Below are 22732 nucleotides of genomic sequence, written 5' to 3' on the forward strand. Positions count from 1 at the left end.
ACTTCGTACTCATTTATTCAATAAATACTCAAGCACTGCTGTGTGCCAAACATGTAACTGATGACTGCTATGATACTGAGAGAAAAAGTTAGGGATGAAGCTGATAGCTAGGACTTTAAGATGTAGCCCTCCTCAATGGAGAAATACTACTTTTTCTAAGTTCTCTAAAAAAAAAAATGTAGGCATTACTCACATACATGCACAATGAATTGGAACACTCAGACTGTTTCTAGGTTGAGAACACATCCTTCCTGCTGCCAAGAACCAAGTACGAGAATATATCTACCTAACACCTGCTGACAGTGATATCTGTGCTTCTGACACAAGTTCTGCCATCACAGAATAAATCCAGAGAAGCCAAGCCAAACTTTAGAAAGACTTGCCCATACAGGGACCAGCAGTTAGGGTAATGGCTATGTCACTGGACTACCATGTAGTAGACCACGGTTCAAGTCCCAGACCCGATGGTTTAAACTCATGCCGGACGCGTGTATGTGCATGCCCAAGATCCCGAGAGGAGAATGGAGGAGAAGGGATTTCAGCGTGGCCATTCCCCCTGGGAAGTGATTTCTCGCTTTCAGTCTCTCTGTCTCTCTCTTTCTGGCGAGTGCACGCACCCTATAGCAAAAACCTCTCCCAAAAAAGAAAAAGAAAAAAAAAAAAGAAAGAAAGACTTGCTCACACAGATAGGACTTGCCCTCAGGACTTTTGGTATTCTGCATGTGATCTGATAACTCTGATCACATACAAGAAGAAAAGTAGCTTCTGAACTGGTGTGCAGCAGGACTGATAATTGTCTGGGGAAGTTACAAGGCTACCTCTCAGAGACAAAAGCCCAGGGACCAAGGCTTGAAATATCATTTCTGTATGTTCCACAGGAAATGCTATGGCTTTTAAGAAACACTTGGATATCAGCATGCACATGGAAACCAAAAGACAGTATATAGAAACTTGTGGCCTATCTGATGACACACCAAAAAATGTACAGTGAACACTGAATTGTATGGAGTAAGAATTATAAATTATCAACTATATGCATTCCTTACTTTCTTTTCTTCTTAAAATATTTTGCAAAGGGCACATGCACATGCTGGAGAAAGAGACACACACACACACAGAGGGAAAATGAGAAAGCATCTCCCATGGGGTATGGTTTGCCACAACCCTATCTCCTCCATTTCTCCTTTCTTTTGCGATTTGGGGCATGCACATATGCTTGGTGTATTTTTCAAGCTGCTGGGTCCAACCACGTAATTGGTCATGTGGGAGCCAATCACCTTAACCATCAGGCAATGGACAGGTCCTACATTTCTTACTTTTAAGATGGGAGATGAAGAGCGAGTCATATCTGATTACTCTATTTTGGCCCCCTTTATTATTTTAATTATATCATTCTATAAATGCTCAAGTGTGTAAGGTCAACCCCATAAACCTCTGGCTGTGCCCACCAAGAGATTGTCTCTTAGTCTGTTGGTTGGTGGGAGATGAAAGAACTTTCCAGGAGCCAGGTGGTGGTGCAGCAGTAATTCAACATTCTGTGATGTTCCACCTACATGGGAAAGCCCTGGGGCTCTATCCTCAGGCCCTCCTATATACTGCAGCTGTGCTCATGTGTCTGTAATTGGGGCTCACTGAGGCTGGACGTGGACCACGGCATGAAGACCTGGTTATGGGGCCTGCCTTTCTTGGTGTCTCTGTCTCTTCTTCTAGTGAAGAAATAAATAGATAAACTAAAACAAAACAAAACAAAAACTGAGTTTATCTAGAGCAAATGCAACAATGTTAAGACCAAAAACCATGCTTGCTCATGAGTCAATCAATAAAAAAGGTCATAAAGTAAATTAAGGTTATACAATTTAACCATACTTAGTATTTTGAGAATAGGAAGTAATGTCTGGTCTCCTACTCCTTTTGCTGCTCAAGAAAGTGGCAGCATTAGTGGACACAAATCCCGGCAGGTTTTCAGCTAACAGATTCTGACTCCTTAGCATTGCCTCTGCTCATCACAGTACTGGATGGCATTACAACACTGGAATGTGGTGAGAAAGACCCTTCTGCTTGGCTTTTCTTTCTTTTTAAACATTTTTCTTTATTTTTTTCTTTTTCTCTTCTTTTTAGAGATTTTTGCTATAGAGCACATTTGGTCGCATGAGACACAGACAGAAAATGAGAATTTGTGCATGCACACACATGTGCTTGGTTTGAGTTTTAAACTACTGGGTCCAGGACTTGAACTGAAGTTGACCACGTGGGAGTCCAGCTCCTTAACCACTATGCCACCTGCTAGCCCCTTTTGCTTGTTTTCAAATGATTGTAAATCAGCAGAAAATAAATGACTGTAATTTTATCAGCACAAAGAAGCAAGAGTGGCCTGCTTGTCTCTCTGCCTACAGGGTAATGAAAAATCATGGAATATTTGAGCAGAACATGGAGACTCAGGTCATCTTAAACAATCAGTTGACTTTGTAGCTATGGAAACAAAAAGGCAGACTCCTTGTAAGGACACAGAGCTGGCTACTAACAGAGGTAGGATGAGATACCAAATCTCCTGTCTTCCTAGTCAAGGGCCTTGTGAATTGTCTATGCTGAATCTACTCTGTTTCTTCCTATTTGAGGAAACTATAGTCAAATATTAAGTCATCATCAGGAAAATGCGTCATGACTTTACTGATGACCCAGTAGAAGAGCAGCACACTTTGTGTACGCTCTCAGGTCTTACGTTCACCCTGCGGGACAGCTATGAGGTCAAAATAGAGATACAGGACCACAGAGGACAGGGATGGAAAAAGAGTTCACTAAGTATTCCAGGCCTTGATCCAGCCCTTGACTCTATTTTACTGGCTACTTTTCTCCAAGCAGTGGCTGACTGATTTTCTAGTTGCTTTGGAGAATGTGGCACTAACGGCCCAGTTAAACTTTTGTACTTGAGGGGGAGAAGCTGAGACCCACCGTTCAGATCAATATACCAAATGACTCTGGTGAACAGCACAGGTGTCACTTCAGGGTAGTGCCTTCACCTGACTACAGAAGGCCTGCAACATGTATCTTCTCACTTTCAAAGAAAGGCATTTAGTTGTCTGAGAAGTAAGAGAAGCACAGCATCAACTTGACCAGCAAATCACTGTTAAGGCCTGAAAGCAATACACTGCTTCTCACATGATTCATTTTACAGAAATGAATTATCATTCAGAAACAGCATTCCTCCTTATTTCTAGGATATATCCTTATCTGGCAACATTCTTCATTCCATAAACAGATTTGCAATTCTGGTTTTAGTTCTTTAAATGTCTCCCTTCCAAATCAGAATCACAGATGAGATTTGCTCAGAAAGAAGTATCTATAAGGCACATCTCTCAAGACACCATAAAATTGTGTGGGCTGAACTAGTGATTGGATTAACAAAGACTCGAGGCTGGGTAATAATGAGACCCAGGCAGGGCTGAACAATGAAATGCTCTAATTGATTTTATGCATGTGAAAGGATACCTCCCCTCCCCCCCCCAGCATGCTATAATGAATCTGCATGCTGTGTGCACAGAGATTTCACAGTGGATCAATTATACCACCTGGAGGCTTCAGTTTCTTAGACCCTGCAGTTCACAAGTCAGTTCGTTACTAGGTGTGAGCGTTTGAGACACAGGCTAAAAGGGGGCAGAGCCCATGAAGTCTGTGGTTAGTTCGTGTTCCTTTTAGGGAAAAGAATCCGTGTGGCACGTGCACATACCAGCCATGCCACGAAGCTCAACTCAGTACATAGAGACTTCTGGAATCTGTGCATGACCATTGATTGGGATGGAATTTCAAAGCCCTGGTTTCAATTAAATTTAAGTGGATTTGACTAAAAGTTTGAAGTGATGCTAATTGGTTTTCGAAACACTGGATAACAATAAGCGTTCCGGTCTTGCCTATGAAAAGATGCACCCAACTCTCTATACACTCCTGGATATCAGGGCAGGCCACATGACCCTTACCTTGCCGGGCAGGGATCCAAATTGCAGGATTTCAGGAGCCGCGGGGGGCGGCGGCTAGGCACACACAGGTTCTCATCAGCAGGCTCCCGGGTCTGTTTGTTCAGGCAGCTCACCACAGCCTCCTGGACACCTGTGTACAAATCACACTGTCAGGCCAGAGTACAGAGTGGACGAGTGTCGGGGTGATGAAGTGTAGACAAGGCAGTTGGTGGGAGGCCTCTGTGATCGGTAAGACTCTTGCTGCATGTCAGACATGACAGCTTAAAGCCTAGGACTGCCAATCTTGTTGAGTATAGCTAGAGCTGGAAGAAAGTACTCCTAAGCATGTGGCCTCTGTAAGTGCCCCTGGAGGAGGGTAACTCCCCTCCCCACCTTCCCTCAGAGACAGGCTGCTACCAATACTGTTGAAATGCTAAACAAATGCCACCAAGCTATATAGCCACCAAGGCTGAAACGTGATAATTTAATGCAGGAGTTCAGGGTGACAAAAAAATAAAGATCCCAAGACCTTCACACATTATATTTTAATCAACAGGAGATTGTTATATTTGGAAAGGAGGCCCAAGGCCACGTTTTAATATCCAACACTGTAAACTACTGTGCTCTTGGGACCTTGTATCCAGCACTCCAGCCTTTGCTGGTTTCTTTCTGACTCTGGTTCATGTCCTTAGTGATACAGAGCAGCTTTGAAAGTTGGAACAAAGAAAGAGACTAAGATACATAATAACTACAGCCATGGAAAATAATCTTCCATTGACACCACACTCCTGACTCAGCACTACAAAATGAATTTGAGCAACCTCTGGCATGGGGTATTTGGCAGGTCTTCCAAGGTGGTCTGCAGGATCCCTGTGGAGACTTTCATGGAGCAGAGAAACATTTAAATGGGTAATGTAATAGCCAGACATTTCCTTCTGGAGCCCACAGTTATAATAAGAGCCAGTGTCCTCAAGGTGCCCATTATTATCTAGGTACCAAAACTAAGAGCTTGATACCCATCATTTAATTCAACTCCAAGGTAAGCACCATTTATAGATAAGGAAACTGAGGCTTAGAAGGGTGAAAAGACTTGCCTAAGGTCATACAGTTGCTAAGAGGAAAGGCTGAGGGTGATTTTACCCTTACTGATAACATTAACAGGAGCCAGCAGGTGGCGTGGTGGTTGAGGCACTGGACTTTCACATAGCTGACCATGGTTTGAGTCCCAGACCCTATGGCTGGCTGGCTTGCTTGCTTGCTTGCTTTCTTTCTCTCTCTGGTAAAATTAAAATACATGAATAAATAAATAAAGTTAAATAATTATAACAAAACAACACTGTACAATGAGGTTGTGCTATCTGCTTCCTTGGAGATCTTCAAGAATAAACTAGACATTTGTCTAGAATCATTTCAGTAGAGTTCAGTTTAAGGGATGAGGCATTCTAGCTAATTTGCTTTTTAGCTATACATAGTTGTCTACATAAAGATACCTGCATCTAAAGATATCCGTCTATAGTTACATATTTGTATACAATTATAGCATAGGCTGCAATTATACGCATCACTAGTTACATATAAACACATGCACAGTTTCTTATTTTTTATTTTCTGCATTGCCTCATCAAATACTGCCTAGGGTATGCAACTAACTCGTCACCTATTAGCCTTTTTGCTGCCTTCCTCCTCTACAGCCCATGTTTCCCCAACAGGCTAATGCTTCATACCTTGGCATTACAATGACCGAGGTCACTTAGCGAGACCATCATTTTAAAAAGGGATGATTTAAAAACAGACTCCAAATTGCCTCTTTCTTTCTGTGAGTCTGGTACATCAAACGTTTAAAAAAATCAGTCACAATATTTATCCTAGGGCCATGATAGTATTCTTTAGATTTTCTTTTTTTCTAACTTTTTAAATGAGCTTCAAAATTTAATTTAAATATGTCATGGCCAGTTCAGGGTGGAGTATTTGAGATTTATACTGGACATTCAAATTATCCCATCATATTCTGTAATGCTGACTACAGGGTGTTCTCTTGGTTGCAGCTGGGATAAGTCATTTGAAATTCATGGTATAATGATTTAGGAAAATACTCCATGAGGAATTGTTGATATCATCACTAATACTTCCCACTGGAATAGTCTGGCATTATCAAAGTAATGATGAGAAGCCATTAGATGTAACTTACTATTCCAGACAGAATCTAGACCTGTGGTTATGTTAGAAATTAAGTTTTCAATTAATTTGTCTACTTGGTAGTATTCAAGAAACTAAATAGAGCTCTAAAATCAAATATATTTTAGCTTTATTTAGCTCTAAAAAATTCTTATAAAATTGCACAATCCTGAAACAGGAAGTGACAACAGAGCTTGTCACATGCCTTGCTTGGAAGTGTTTGCTTCAGGTGTGGGAGGGTTTGTGTGTGAGTAATGTGACCTGTGTTTTCACTTTGTGAACTCCCTATTCATGTAATTTAGGTTTTTTTTTTTTTTTTTTTTTTTAATTTAGAGAGAGAGATTTTCGCTATAGGGCATGTGTGCTTGCCAGAGAGACAGAAGGCGAGAAATCACCCCCCAGGGGAGATGGCCACGTTGCAATCCCTTCTCCTCCATGCTCCTCTTGGAATTTTGGGCACACAAGCACATGCACCTGGTGTGAGTTTTAAGCTACCGGGCCTGGGACTCAAACTGCACTCGACTACATGGGAGTCCAGCGACATAACCATTATGCCATCTGTTGGTCCCAGCTAATTTGGGCTCTTCTAAGACTGTAGGGAATGGGTGTAGTAAAGGCCAACTTTCTAAAAGGATACCAATAACCTCGATTAGATACATAAAACATAAATTCACATTACCCTAAACCAATAATTGTAGTCAAAGACAAAAATCGCCTGTGGGGAGGTTAAGTGCTGAGATGAAGAAGCATTTCAGAGTCATTGGTTCTTAATCTCAGGTATCATAAAACCATGGAATAGGTCCTCACAACACTGTGTGTCAAATCTGTACTGTCACAGGGGCCAGTTGCCTCAGTATTCTTAGGTGGGGCCTAGGGTGGTGGGGGAGCTAAGGACAGAAGTTCTGTCATAAGTAAGGAGTATCTGGGACCAGCTCTGTGGTCAGGACGCAGTACATTTTTGTAGAATGAACAAATGGAATGGCTGTAGGGCAGGACATTCTAAACACAGTGAGCGATTGAGGCTATGGGAGGCAAGAATGCAACGCCTGGAGGAGAGGGACCTGGAGTAAGGGAGCAGCCTTGGAATGGGGAATTTGAGAACTTGCAAGAGGGAATAACTGTGAAGACCTCATCTTTTAGGTTATAATACACCAGTCTTCACAAAGTTCGTGGAAATGCATATTATGGGTGAACTGTGGATGGATTTTTTTTTAAAAAAAGTTTGCATGAAAATAAACTCATACTTCAGTCCTATTATTCAGTGAACTATTTGAAGTTCCATCAAACTTGGTCCAGGGAAGTCATGTAAGGATGTGAGAAGTTAGCTTACCAAGTTTGTGGTCTTTCCGTGGACTTTAATATGCTTTTAGAAGGACATTTTAAATCAACGGGAAATATATATTTAAGTGCGGCACTCTACAGACTTCTTTTCCTTTCTTCTTTTTTTTATTTTTTCTTTTTTTAGTTTATTTTCTTATTTCTTTCATGAGTGAGAGAACCAGAGTGATAAGACCTCCCACAAGGTCTTGACGGCACGAGCCACCCTCAGCCTCACCCAGCCCTGGGTCACGGGCACATGCATGCTTGGTGTGCTCAGGAGGTCTCTGGATGGGAATCTGGAACCTTCCCATGTAGGTAAGCTGCACAGAGCTTGTGTTTTACACAGAGCTGCTTCCTCATCTGGCTCCCTGGGATTTACTTTCTTGATAGAAGCAACAGGAGCAAAGATTCATAATAAAAAGGGAGGAACAGGTACAGAACTCCATCTCCTATTTTTGCTGAAGTCAATTTGAGTTTTTCCCTCAGCTAGATTTTAATGTGAATTTTACTCTCTATCATCCCAATGTAAGGGAGCCATTCAGGCCCCAAACCTGAATGAACCCATTAGTTCCATATGGGAAATGAAAATATAACAAGGAGGTGATAGTGGGACACAGGACACAGATCTGAACAGGTTCGGCTCACTTTCAATCTTCCAGAAAATGGGATTTTTAGTGTTTATATCTCCCAGAATAGTATAATTATTACATGATATTTGATGACAGCTCAGGGAAACACAGCTACCAACAACAGACTAAATTACTAACTAGTTCCTTCTGGTTGCTTCCTCTGAGAGGTGAGAGGTTACTTTTGTGTCTATCCAATTTCATCTCTTGAGAGTAGAAAAACAATGAAATTAACCTGAGCAGCCTACAACCCAACGTTGATTTAAAATCTATTTGTTAATCCTCAGGTTTTTGGTTGGCTTTAGCAACAATGATTAAAAATACATACGATCTGGAGGGTTATATTTTGGTGAAAGATCAAAGTTGATAGTACAATAAAATGTTATTGTGAAACAATGACTTGAAAACATACGGGTCCCATATATTGAAATAACTTTTTAGTTGCATGTGAGCATCACATGGACCATATAACCAAGCATATTTTCACCACCTTGGAATTTTCAACTGTAACATTTTAGGTATCTTTCTATCACGTTGGCACAGTGACATAATTGTAGATAAGTATGCTCAGTTGTTGACATTTAAAGATCTAAGAAATTTCAGTAACTTTAGCCTGCTTTAGATAGGAAGGACCTACAATTTATGATATTAAAACATTTAGTTCCTATAGGTAGAGAGTGATTGTATATCAAACATCTATCTCTTATTTCTAAATCAATATCTTCTGAACACATTTAAAATAAAATGCATTCCAAACATACTCTGCACTTTAAATTTTATGCCTAGGGTTGGTCAGCAGAACGGTTAGGCTCTTAAAGATAAAGGTATCTGGTTATTTATATATTCCATTACTACATCTATTTTTTCCATCTGCTCATAAAGTTCCAGGCTTGACTTGTAACTAAGAACCATAATGGAGAGACCGTAATTTTTTTTTTTCAAAGCACATTTGTTTTAAACTAGAAATACTCATTATTCAATTTAGGTGACCATGGATATAAGGGGAAAAACCCCACAATCATCTGAATTCTAAGTCATTTGTTAAATCGTAAGGAGGCAACTATAGCCACCAGTCATGGCCTTCCCACCTGACCTCTCAGCTCCTGCTCAGAGATCACCAAAGCTCATTTAACACACCGCCCTCATTAGGCATGAAAGAAAAGGTGTCTAAAAGTGAGTGAAGAGCAACATACGACTGTAGTTGCATTAGCGGAGTTCCAGAAAACTGTCTTCCAAAGTTATCTGGAAGAATTCAGCCTTTAAAATACCAGGGCTCTCCATTAAAACACTTCAGAATTCCAGGATTTGAAACTGGAAGAGATAGAAACAAACAAGGACCTCAAGGTCAGGCCTATTAAACGCTCACTGAAAGACCTGCTGGAGAGAATGGATTCTTCGCTAGTACTTGTTTCACTGTTCATTCCTTTTCAACCTCAAGTGAACATGTGGGAACATTTTTTCTTACATTCTCTATCAAGACAAAAGATGCCTTCTAAAAGAGTTTTCAAACTGTTTCCAAACAGTTTTGGAAAATCCGTTTAGTACTTTTTCACACTGGTTAGGTAAGAATCTGCTGAGAATACAGAACCTCAACAGGCTCAAAGGAGTTCCTGATAGCCAGTGGAGAGGTGTGTCAGGGAATCAGTCAGCACTTCTTCAGCTAGCAAAATCTCTTTTGAAGGTAGGTGTGGGAGACAGTGCTGACACAGATCTAAAGTACTTTCTACAGTGGTAAGAGCGATCATAATCTTGAAGCACCAATTGCTGGTTTCAATGCTCTGTTCTTCCCCTATAATCCCGTGCAAGACAAGAAATAAGGAATCACTGAAACTGTTGCTCTCTCACCATGAATATATCTAAGGGAACCAGATGACTGTACTTGGAAATACCTGACATGAGTTAAATAATATTCACAATGACCGGGGCCAGTAACAGGTTTGGTGGTGAAGGCTCCAGGCCCCCACATGGCTGACTATATGGTTCAGTCCTGGATCTGGTGACTTGCTTTCTCACTTTTCCTCTCTCTCCCCCTGTGGTGAGTGCACATGCCCTATAACAATTTTTTTTTTAAATAGCAATTATAAATAAAATGAAATAATTCTTTTAAAAATATTCACAATGAAAACACTTCAGGAATTCTCTAGGTGCTTAAAGTGCAGTATGGGAGTTAGAAGGTGGCACAGTGGTAAAATGCAACACTCTGCAAGGCTGATCCACATGGGACGCTGCAGGATTTGGGTCCTGAGACCTCCCTGAGTACATTGGGCACATGTGTGCCCATGATTGGGGGTTTGCTGAAGCTGGGAGTGGATCATGTTACTGAGATCCTGTTAGGAGTACTCTCTCAGGCTGTTTCTCTCAGAAGAAATAAATAAGTGAACTTAAAAGAAGTTTGGTATGATGGAAATAGACCAGACAGGGAAATTAAAAGGCTCTAGCCTAGTCTCGGCTCTGTCACTAGCTATGATTTTGAATAAATCATTCTGCTTCTTTCTGTATCTTGTATTCCTTGTCTGTCAAATGGGTGCAGGGTCAGTCTTTGGTCTTTAAACTCTGAGCTCTAGGTAAGTGCTGTGCTAAGTACTCTTTGCCCAGCCTTTCCTTTTGTATAAATAAGTAACCAGTTTGCAAAATGAGCTGAGTAAATTGGAGGGATGCTAACCTATTCTTGGGAAGAGCAGAAGGTGTTGTCATGTTGGGTTTCGGTTCACATCACATGCACTGAGGCAAGGGCACAGATAAATAAAACTGAAGGTGGAGAGCATTGCCAGGTGAGTGCGACTATGCCTCTGCATCAGACAGACCACAATATATTGCAAATCATCAGAGTAACAACTGAAAACAAAGGCATTACTCGGTTGGCTACCTAGAGCTGACAGTCAGAGCCATTCAAGCCAAAAGAGAAATACATCTGTGTTTCATTCAGAGTGCTTTACATTCAGACTACTTGCCTCTTGCCGCCTCCCGCTTATCATTCTTGGACTAGAGGCAATCACATGACGCAGCTGCATGCAGGAAGAGAAGAGACAGGAAAAGTACAAGAAGATGGCAGGCATCTGAGCCAGAGCCCCTTCTTACCTCCTCCACATGACTCGGAGCACTTGGTGAACCCTTCATACTCCCAGTCGTACAGCTTGTCGAAATCCTGCAGGCCACCGAGGAGCCCAGCAGCCTCATCCGGATTAAACTCAGGAATTTCCCCGTTGCATGGTCCTGCGTAACAGGCACGTTGGGATGCCGGCTTGGGCCCTTCACACTCATCAATGGGCAGGTCAGCCACGGACTGAGAGAAAGACAGGAGCACCTGGCACCTGACTATTCGCACCTGGGTCCCCACACCGCAGGTGACCGTGCAGGCCGACCAGGCCTCTGGGATGAACCTGTAGTCAGCAAGCAGACAAGAGGACAGGATGAGCAGCCCCAGGAGGGAGCCCATGAGGGTGGTGAGGGCCTGCATCCCACCTGCCTCCATTGTCCAGAGCTGGGCCAGGGTATGCTCAGGGTGTTTCCACCCTGTCCTATGGCTGGAGCTTCTGTTTAGTTCATGAGCTCAAGTGCCACTGTTTCTGGATGACTTGCTTCTTGAGTGTCATATGAACTCCCAGCTGCAAGACATTCCAGCCAGGGACCACCTGCTTACTCCCTGTTTTGCATCTACTTTGCTAGCTCTTCAGAGAAGGGAATCGGTTTCTTTTCCTTACTCTAAATCCCAGCACTTGTGCTTCTTGCAAGATGCTGGCTATTCTTAAAGCAGACTAATACTGATACTAAAACTATAACAAAATAAGCCCTTGGAGATATTTAAGGAAATGGTTTTTTTTTTTTTTTTAGTCTGAATCTCATATTCTGTAATTTTCCTTGTTTTTCTGCTCAATATGCATCCCAAGGTTTATTTATATGCATAAAAGGTTTTTTGTGTGTGAGCTTCCAAGAGGGGCACAAAGTCCTGTTCCTCACACATTCTTTGAATTAGTCTGAACTCTAACTCTTTTTATATCATAGAGAAAAGGCATGCTACAAATTTAAATCCACAGGCATGTCACAGTAAATGAGAGGTTCTGCACTCATGCAAGTTTGTGCAACATCCCTCACACCCCACCCTGTGAAAGAAGCCACACTCTTAAGAACTTGTTTTTTTCTTCTGAGTTTCTCTAGAATGTCGGAAAATATCCTAATTCTAAAATAAGTTCCCTTCCCCCATCATCAACCATGGCTGTAACTGCAATGACCTTGAGAGGGGCCTAGGGGAAAAAAGCCCAGAGGGAACCACTAGCATTTTCAAAAAGTTAGTGTAACAATTTGGAGAATTTTGAGATAATTAAAAAAATTTTTTCCCATGATCCTATTGCTTTCTCACAGGGAGTCTTGCTGAGGAGGCATGCAAACCTGGCTCCTTAATCTTGACTTTGGCAGAAAAGGAAAGAACTGATAAGCAGGTTATAGCATTAAATCTTAGCAAGTGCAAATGGGTCATATCTAGTTCAGGAAAATTGAAATTCTAACGGCAAACCCATCCAAGTTTTCGAACTGAAGGAACACAACAAAGTTTTTTTTTTTTTTTTTAGTTTGATTCTCATATTCTGTAATTTTCCTTGTTTTTCTGCTCAATATGCATCCCAAGGTTTATTTATATGCATAAAAGGTTTTTTGTGTGTGAGCTTCCAAGAGGGGCACAAAGTCCTGTTCCTCACACATTCTTTGAATTAGTCTGAACTCTAACTCTTTTTATATCATAGAGAAAAGGCATGCTACAAATTTAAATCCACAGGCATGTCACAGTAAATGAGAGGTTCTGCACTCATGCAAGTTTGTGCAACATCCCTCACACCCCACCCTGTGAAAGAAGCCACACTCTTAAGAACTTGTTTTTTTCTTCTGAGTTTCTCTAGAATGTCGGAAAATATCCTAATTCTAAAATAAGTTCCCTTCCCCCATCATCAACCATGGCTGTAACTGCAATGACCTTGAGAGGGGCCTAGGGGAAAAAAGCCCAGAGGGAACCACTAGCATTTTCAAAAAGTTAGTGTAACAATTTGGAGAATTTTGAGATAATTAAAAAAATTTTTTCCCATGATCCTATTGCTTTCTCACAGGGAGTCTTGCTGAGGAGGCATGCAAACCTGGCTCCTTAATCTTGACTTTGGCAGAAAAGGAAAGAACTGATAAGCAGGTTATAGCATTAAATCTTAGCAAGTGCAAATGGGTCATATCTAGTTCAGGAAAATTGAAATTCTAACGGCAAACCCATCCAAGTTTTCGAACTGAAGGAACACAACAAAGATGTTTCCTGGGCCTGAGCCCAGGTTCTGTGAGCAGCAGAGGTGATTTGGCCAGGAGGGGGACTTCCTCCAGAGTAGCACAGAGCAGGCAGTAAAGGAGCCTCAAAGCCAGACCCCTGCTACCTTTGAAGAGCAGTTCCACTACGAGAGAACAAACGTCACCATATGACCCTGTCAGGAAAGCAGAAGAGGATGGAATGGCCACCCAGAATTATTTCCAAGAAATTCTCATTACAGGGGCGGCAGGTGGTGTAGTGGTTAAGGGCGTTGGACTCCCACATTGGCCGACCACGGTTTGAGTCCCAGACCTGGCTTCATCTCCCTTTCTTGTTTTTGACTTCTTTTTTTCTTTTTGGAGAGGTTTTTTTTTTTGCTATAAGGCACATGCGCTCGCCAGAAAGACAGAGAGAAAGAAAGTGAGAAATGACCCCCCAGGGGGGTTGACCGTGCCGCAATCCCTTCTCCTCTATTCTCCCCTCTGGATCTTGGACACACATGCACACGCACCCAGTGTGAGTTTAAGTCACTCGGTCTGGGACTTGAACTGTGGTCAACTACATGGGAGTCCAGCGACGTAGCCATTATGCCATCTGCTGGTCCCATTGTTTTTGACTTCTTTACTCTATCTCCTGACACCTAAAAACCTTAAAGGAAAACAGTTTCCTAAAAGATTAAAAAGTTTTCTCTGTTTAAATAATGCCAACTGTAGGAAATTTTTGAAAATATAAAATAAAAATCCACCATCAAAATCATTTTAACCCTCTTATTACACATTCACGGATGCCTGCCTTTTTCCAGGAACAAGAATCATAACAAATACACAAATACTGGGTTTAACAACACACATGAAGACCTAAAGGAAAATGCACATTAAATTACTTTGTATATTAGAAAGACATGAAAGCGAGTGATTAGTCAAACTTGAGAACAGTATAATGAATAATGCTTCTTTAATAACGTGGCACCAAATTTTATTTTCAAGTCAAAAAACTGACTCAAAATAAAACCAAAACTGCACCCTATTAGTCTTTCCTATGAGGTAAAGATTACTGTTCTGTCACCTCCAGTAACCCCCTTCAGTGATTATTTCAGCAGAACAAGGGTCCACAAAGTCTTGGAAAGGGACAGATAACAGATATTTTAGATTTTGCAGGCCATACGGTATCTGTTGCAACTACTTAACTCTGCCACTGTAGTGTGAAATACCTAAGCAAGTGAGTGTGGCTGTGCGCCAATACAACTGTAGTTACAAAAATGGGTTTGGGGGTGAGATCATGATGGAAGGGTGTAGATTCAGCTTGTGAACTGTAGTTTTCTGACCTCTGCTACAGAATTAACATTTGGTAGCGGTTCCAGATACATTGAGATGCATAGGTAATGCCCGAATACACTTCCCCAAACTTATCTTTGTTTCCATCTTTTTCTACATATATGTTTATAATAAAATGACAAGTAGCCAGCTTGATTTGCTTGTGTTTTATCTTCCAAAGTGAATTTCAGATGAAGTTGGAATATAAATGGTACAGAAACGGGGCCCTCAGCTCTCCTTGCCTAGAACGTGAGTGACTTTGCATTTGGCTTCTTTCCAGAAGCAGGAAGACACACCAAGAGTGTACAGAGTAGTAAGGGAGTGCTGCCGAAGCCCCTTGAACTTGTGGCAGTGGATGAAACTGGTCTATTTTAGAGCAACATGTCTACTGAAAAATCTTTAAATATAAAATAAGCAAGTATACAGGTATATATGCATGCATGTATGTATCTCTGACTATCTGGAAATTTAGCATTAATAGCAAAAATAATAAACATCTCCTTTCTGTCTCCCAAATGAGAATCTTATTAAATGTAAAACAGCCTCACTGGCTTATTTCCCAAACTTCTATCCTCAGGTCTTTATCAAGTTCACACCAATTAAAAACAATTTGGTTTTTAAGGGGTGCTGTCTTTGGGCAGTGATCTTAATTTCTCTAGTGCACACTCCGCGTGATAAAATATGTTCTCTCTTGTTGAAGTCAGGAGATTAGATTTCAAAAGAGCAATATCTGATAGTACAAATGGCCAAATGAATAACTGTTTTTCATATGAAGCTTTTCCCCATATCCCGAGATCTCCCAACTCTTTATTTACTATCTTGAGTTTTCTGGCCACAAGTGGGAGGAAGCAAGGTCAGTGAGAGGGCAGGCAAGTGAGCTCAGAGGTTTTAAGTGTGTAATGTTCAAAAGTCTCATCTTAACCAGTGCTTGCTGAGGTAGGACTTCACAGTAGGACTTCTAAGATGAAATGCAATCTTTTTTTTTGAAAATCAGTATGTTAATAATTTTGATGTGCAAAAATATAGTGAAAAAAAAGGTTCTTATTACTGAAGTTTAACTTGGGAAATTTAAAAATTCTTGTTATCAGCACTGGGTGAATGAAGAATGGTTGGATAAGTGAATTTTTATAAAAGAGGAGTACATACTTCAGAAGTGACTATGATATGATTTCTACATTTAGTTTTTCCCATTCCAGGAAATTAAAAAGGAAAACAACAACAAAACACACCTGGCAAAGGAATGATTTATGCTTCTGTCTGGTCTTCTATTCGTAAGCTTAATTATTCCTTTCACTAACAAAAAGCTTATGCTTTAATTAGTTATTACCATAGTCTCTTTTATGAAATAGAAAACAAATTCCCTTGTAAACTCCCTAAGTGGTTTAGTTTATTAGTGGCTATTATGAAGTCAGAAGCATGCACTGAAATCATAAAAACAATCACTTTATAATGCTAAACAGAAATAATTTATTCTTGACTAATTAGTCTCATGTGACCACAGATATTGGCCAGAGTTAGGCTTGAGTTTTATGTACACATGGTCTGTAACTAACATATTTAAGTTTTCTTTGATTACTTTCCTCTCCCTTTCACAAATGTATGAGTTTTGGAAAAGCTCAAGAAAAATGTGTATCATGGAAAAACTATGAATGGATTTATAGTGTTCCACCAAAATAAACTCGTACTTTAATTCCATTATCCTCCATGAACTTTTTGAAGTCTCCTCATATGTGTGTTTAAAAAAAAATCATTGGGATGGGGGCGGCAGGTGGCATGGTGGTTAAGGATGCTGTACTCCCACATGGCTGATTGCAGTTCCAGTCCCAGACCTGGTGGCTTGCTTTCTCACTTTCTCTCTCTCTCTCCCTCTCACTCTGTTCCTCTCTGGTCAAATTTAAATAGATAAATAAATAAAATTAAATAAAATAATTCTAAAAAAAGAAAAAAAATCATTGGGATTACTCAAAATAAGTGTATCTTTATAGGTGTGTTATTTTTATGGTGCATTAGTTTCATGCTTTACTTTTAAAATGAAAATTGAAACTTGTGGGAAATCACATTAGAAATATTTAATTTTGTTTACTTTTCACAGTCTCATTGTGTTTTGAGAGCTAAGTATAGGGGTTATGGATTTCTCCTTAACTCTTTCTTTTGATATATATGCATAAGATGGTGGTGTTATAGAAGGGTGAGGAGAGAGGAGGGGAAAATCTTGATAATGTAGGGTAAAATTATGAAAGACTTTAAAATGGACCAAAAAAACAATCATAGATATCTTGTTCAGTGCATCTTTTCCAGTTGCCTTAGACTTCATTAACTTTGAGCTATTTTATCACTTTATGAGTTGCAAAAAACTGGTAAAACAAACTATCCTTGCCCATAGAAATGCAGATTAATTGTGTCTAGTGTAATGTGATTATTTTCTTGTTGATAAACACATTTGATATCTATTTGTAAATTCACTTCCGCATTCTGATTTGGCTATATATGGACAGTTCTTTGAAATTTCCTTTGAATTGGTTGTGACATCTTATTGGTTCCCTCATTAGTTAATGAGGTAAATAAAATCTCTGGGAGATGTTCACTGTATACTTGCATAAGAACCATGGGTTTTCCCTCTGCAAAGTTAGATTATTAACTAGTGGCCATAGAGGGATCTGAAAAATGGTCTATCAGAAAGATGAAATATCATGTAAATAATTCTACCCTGAATTAACCAAAAAAGTTATTTACATAAGTATTCCATTTGGGGCAAAAAATTACATGCTTTATTAGTAATAATATGTTATTCCATATTGCCTCACCATATTTTTAACCCAATCTTCCTCTTTCTTATTCTTTTTCTCTTATTTTGAAAAGTTGGTTCTTCTCTTTATTCTAGGCAAATCCTTGAGACATTATTGGAGTAAAATCTTTAAGAAACAGTGCAATTACCTAAACTTAAACTGAGCATTTCGGCATCTGTCGAGGCATTTGGATATACAAGAAAAAAATTGCTGCTGAGAAAGAAACATGGAAAAAAAGAAAGAGAAATACTTTTCTATTTCTACTTTCATCTGCTTCCCACTTGTACATGAGATCAGAAGATCTCATATAAAAACTATTTATTTAATACTTCTCAATGAAATTAAAAGAGAGGATTGAAAATATTTCCAAAAGAAATAAACAAAAAAGGCTTTGGAAAGCTACAAAGAAAGAACAACTGTCTAGTTGAATTACTTTAGTAATTTTAAAGTTAATTGTGAAATACATACTATTAAGGCTACTTTAAAATAATTATTTAAGGGGCCAGCAGGTGGAGTGGTGGTTAAGGCAGCTGGACTCCCATATGGCTGACCATGGTTTGAGTCCTGGACCTGACAGCTTGCTTTCTCACTTTCCTTTTCTCTCTCTGTCTCTCTCTCTCTGGTCAACTTAAAAAAAAACTAAAAAAAAATAATAAAATAATGACAATGAATAAAAATAATAAAAAATCATTTAAAAATATATGTGGAGCATTAAAATTTGGGGACAATACTTTTACAAAATATCTTTTTACATTTGCTGACAACCATACTTAAATAATTTCAAATAAGTGAAAATCTAATTTATTATGAAAGATATTCAGTCAAGGATATTTGATCTGAATGTAGAATTATGAAACTATTTTCAGCTGCTGCTGTTAGTTAAAAAATCTCTGGAGCTGCAAATAATTCATTCTAGTTATGCAACTCATATTGATGTTTCCAAGTAAAATGCGGAATAGCTGTCCAGGGTACCACTCCATAAATGACAGAACCACTTCTTTCTATTAAAAAAAAAAAAAAGTCAGAGGGTGTGCTCCCCAGACACACACACACACACAGAGAGAGAGAGAGAGAGAGAGAGAGAGAGAGAAAGGGAGGGAGGGAACACCCTCCACCTCCTCAATGCTGTATGGTCACACCACAAGTCTTCTCTATTCTCCATCCTGCTGGGATTTGGGGCATACATAAACACACATCCAGCATGTTTTCTAAGCAACTAAATCTGGGATTCAAGTTGTGGTCAGCCATGTGGGATCAGGCTTCCTTAACCAGCAGGCCATGGGGTCAGCCTAATTCCTAGTTTTAAATATGATTCATATATATATAAAACTAAATATTTAATCCCTGTTTAAAATTTTTCTTTTGAAAAGAGTAAACACTAATTTAATTATCCTATTCACCAAGAACTTTTATATTGCTTTTTATGTGCCAGACATAGTTCTAACTGCTTTATAAATAAATGTTATTAAATTACAATAATAACCAATGAGATAAAAACTATTATTGTCCACCTTTAATATATAGGTGGGGAAACTGAAGCATAAGTCACACAGTCATTAAGGTTTTCAGACTGTTAATTATTATATATCACTCTCTCTTTCTGACATTTTTACTTTCATGTTTCAAAGGCATCTCCAACTTAAAATATCCAAAATGGAACTCCTAATTCATCTCCTCAGTAACCCCTTCTTTCCATTCTTTCAATCAAAGCAAATTATTCTACTAGTCACACCATTTCTCAAGTAAATAAGAATTATTCTTGACCTCACAATTTCCCTCATTCTTCATTTCCAACTGATTACAAAATTCCATAATTCTCCTTCTAAAACACCTTTTATTTTCCCCCAGAGAAATTTTTGCTATAGGGTATATAAACTCACCAGCGAGACAGAGAATCAAAAAGCAAGAAATCACCCCCGGAGGGGATGGCCACACCACAGTCTCTTCTGTTCTATTCTTCTCTTGTGATCTTGGGCACACATGCACCTGGCATGAGTTTTAACTGCTGGGTCTGGAACTCAAACCACAGTTGACTACATGGGAGTCCAGTGACATAAACATTAAGCCATCTGCTGGTCCCCTAAAACGGCTTTAGAAAATTTTTTTTAAATGTTTTTCTTACATTTTGCCTTGTTAGCTTATTTTATTTTTTATTGCCAGAAAAGAGGCTTACTTACCAGAGAGAGCCAAGAGAAATCGTCCCCCACTGGGGTGTGGTAATTCTGCAATCCATTCTCCTCTATCCGGTCAAGATTTGGGGCATGTACTCATATGTATTCACTGGTTTTTCAAGATGCAGGAGACAGGATTTGAACTGTGTGGTTGACCATGTGTGATTAACCACTGGGCTATGAGGCTAGCTGAAAAATATGTCTTAAACTCATTTACTTCTCTCCATCTCTACTATTGTCATCTTAATACAAGAACAGTAATAACAGCTAACATTTATTTTTATCTATTTTATGCATGTGACGTATCTAACTCATTATAACATAATTGTAAAATATTTACTGTTGGAAACATTTTGAATAATGGACAAAAGAGATAACTATTTGTCTTTCCAGTGAAATATGGGTATTTTCTAGTAGACTTCCAGGAGTGGTCTAATTCTGCAGTATGAGACCTTGGTTGGCTTTGGCTAGTCTCTTTTACAACTTCATAGAGACAGCCATTTCCTTATGGAGGGCTGGTATGATACAATTTTTTTTTTTTTATCCATAAAGATGGAATTTTTTTCTGTTCATATCATTGCATATAATCTTTTTTATTAAGAATTATTTTATTTAACTTTATTTATTTATTTGTTTATTTAAATTTGACCAGAGAGAGACAGAATGAAAGTGAGAGGAAGAGTGAGAAAGCAAGGCACCAGGTCTAGGACTTGAACTGTGGTAGGCCATGTAGGGGTCCAGCGTCCTTAACCACCATACCACCTGCTTGCATATAATCTTGCCTGGTAGAAAATATAAACTTTTCCAAATCTAATTTTCATTTTTAATTTTTTGGCTTCCTTAATAACTCATAAGTTAAATAACATATTTGACATGTAATCCTTTCACATTTGCATGAAAGTCATAATTTTGACTTTTTGGAAATTACATTTTAACAGTACTATTTTTATCCCAATATCTAGAAGATAAGGTCAGGACACAAAGATTTCTGAGGTCTTACTGTTCAGTCCATGGCAGAGTCAGGATTCAGACTCTGGCGGGGTGGCTCCACAATCCTTGCTTTTCACTAGGCCACCTCTTGGGCTGCCTGTGCACCATCGTCGTTGAAGCTAACACTGTCTCTCTCTTGACTATCACAACAGACACTGGTCTGTCTTCTTCCTCTGTTAACCTCTTATCAATATATTACTCTCATTATAGCCTGGGGAAGCTAAAAATGTATAGCTTTTAATGATTTCCCACTGCACCCAGAAATAAAGACTAACTCCCTCCAACATGTACCATTCTCTGTCTTCATCTTCCACTGTTACCTCGCTAGGCACTATGCTGCAGTCACACACTCTTCCTTCCCTTCCTTACATATATAATTCTTTCCTGTTTCAAGATTTTGGCATATGTGGATTGCTTCTCTGGGTGACTCTTCCCCCTCCAAGTTTGCAATAACTCCCACTCATCCTCCAGGTCTCAGAGAGAGAGAGAGAGAGAGACTCCCAGACCTACTGGGTCCCATGTTAGACTCTCTTAGAGCACCTTTTCATTTTCTTACAGCAGTTACCAACCTTTGATAATCATAGTGTGAACCTTTATTCAATAGCCATCTCCTTCACTAGACTACATCCCTATAAAGGTGGAACTTCACATACTAAGTACTCAGTAAATACTGTCCTAAATGAATCAATAAACAGGAGCATTAGATTGGATGCTATGAGTGACTTGTTATTAGACTTGTTGTTGGGCCCAAAGATGGAAAATAAGCTAGATAAAGAGGCAACAGCCTATTTAAAAAACAAAACAACTCTAAGAAATTAAATTATGTCTTTTTGTTCTAGGCAGTGGCACAGGAGATAAAAACTTTGTCCTGTTGTAGGAGTTTCTTATGGTCTTTTAAAGTTTTATGTAAATTTAGTAGCTGTAGTAGGCTTATTTACTTATATTTCTTATAGTTGTACTTAGGCAGTATGTGAAGAACTCCTTTCATCTTGATAAGTTGTTTGGTTAATCATGTCATTGGAAGCAAGTTTAAATTCTATCACATTTCAATGAAATCTCTATAAAATGCTATTTTATAGAAAGAAGAAAAGAATTTGAGGCAGCTTTAAGACAGAGGCTGTCTTCAATAATTTATGCATGACTCTGGTTGAACATGCCTTATCATACCACCACCTATCCCACTGTGAAGACTCCAGAGCACTTTGGAATTGTTCCTAGGTTAGGGGGACCCGAGGAGAGCTCTTATCTCTTTTATCTATTCTTTAAAACTCAACATGCACAATGTTTTGGGAAAAGGGGAAGACAGACTACTAATTGCACAGAGCAGATACAAAGGAAGCCTACTTACTCTCTTCACAAATGAAAAATGAGGACATGATACTTGTTTCAGCCCATTCACTTTCCCTTTGCTTCTCTGACCTATGTGAACAGAATATAGTTTGCAAGTTTGCTTTCTTTGAAGATAGTCTGACCATTTCAAAAAGTCATGTCCCAGAGACTCAGATGCCATTGTTAACTTTCAATGTTCTCAGTACATTTTCAGTTCTCAGATTAAAACCAAAACATAGTTTTTAATGTACATTATTTTCCTTGACTTCGACGAAAATCGAAAATATTGTAAACTCAGAACAGCTTTCATGAACCATTTCTTCTTCACGTGGAGTGAAATTAGTTTATCTTACAATTTTGTAAAGGTTTCTTTCCCTTAATTCAACAGGTTTGGCAAAGCTTTCCAATGAAAAGTTCAGTTCATTAAAAATGACCTTAATGGACTTAACATATATTGGTGGTGACAGGGTCCATACTTTATTTTGGCACACACGGATCCCATTAATTTGTCTTTGTCACTCTCTAGGGCTCAGCTGAGCAACAGTTCAGATTTAGCTTTCTGAAAGTAGTTACAGAATGAGCAATGGTGGTGATGATGGGAGGGGCTGACAAATTTAGAACTTCTTGGTTTGCAATAAAGGCTTTTCTAATGACTACATAAAAATGGCTCTGTCTGCTCTCTTGAGTTTATTATTGATTTTGCTGTCTCTGTGCATGCTGGGAGCAATCTATGGGGATCAAGTATATTTAACTCAGAGTTGAGAAAGGTTACTTTTGCATCCAAATTATTTCTGAAC

The 22732-nt window shown here is 39.2% G+C and overlaps 1 protein-coding gene across 1 annotated transcript in view; it reads right to left on the bottom strand.

The window, feature by feature from the left end:
• Positions 1 to 22732, bottom strand: part of ADAMTSL1 (ADAMTS like 1) — a 367415-nt gene that overhangs the window by 171808 nt on the left and 172875 nt on the right. The window contains exons 14-15 of the mRNA XM_027766822.1: positions 11150 to 11451; positions 3972 to 4101 (exon numbers count right to left, since the gene is read on the bottom strand). Of these exons, the coding sequence (XP_027622623.1) occupies positions 3972 to 4101; positions 11150 to 11451 (432 nt within the window). The remainder of the gene's footprint in view (positions 1 to 3971; positions 4102 to 11149; positions 11452 to 22732) is intronic.

The sequence above is a fragment of the Tupaia chinensis genome, unplaced genomic scaffold (assembly GCF_000334495.1).
Source record: "Tupaia chinensis unplaced genomic scaffold, TupChi_1.0 Scaffold143720_1, whole genome shotgun sequence".
Lineage (NCBI taxonomy): Eukaryota > Metazoa > Chordata > Mammalia > Scandentia > Tupaiidae > Tupaia > Tupaia belangeri.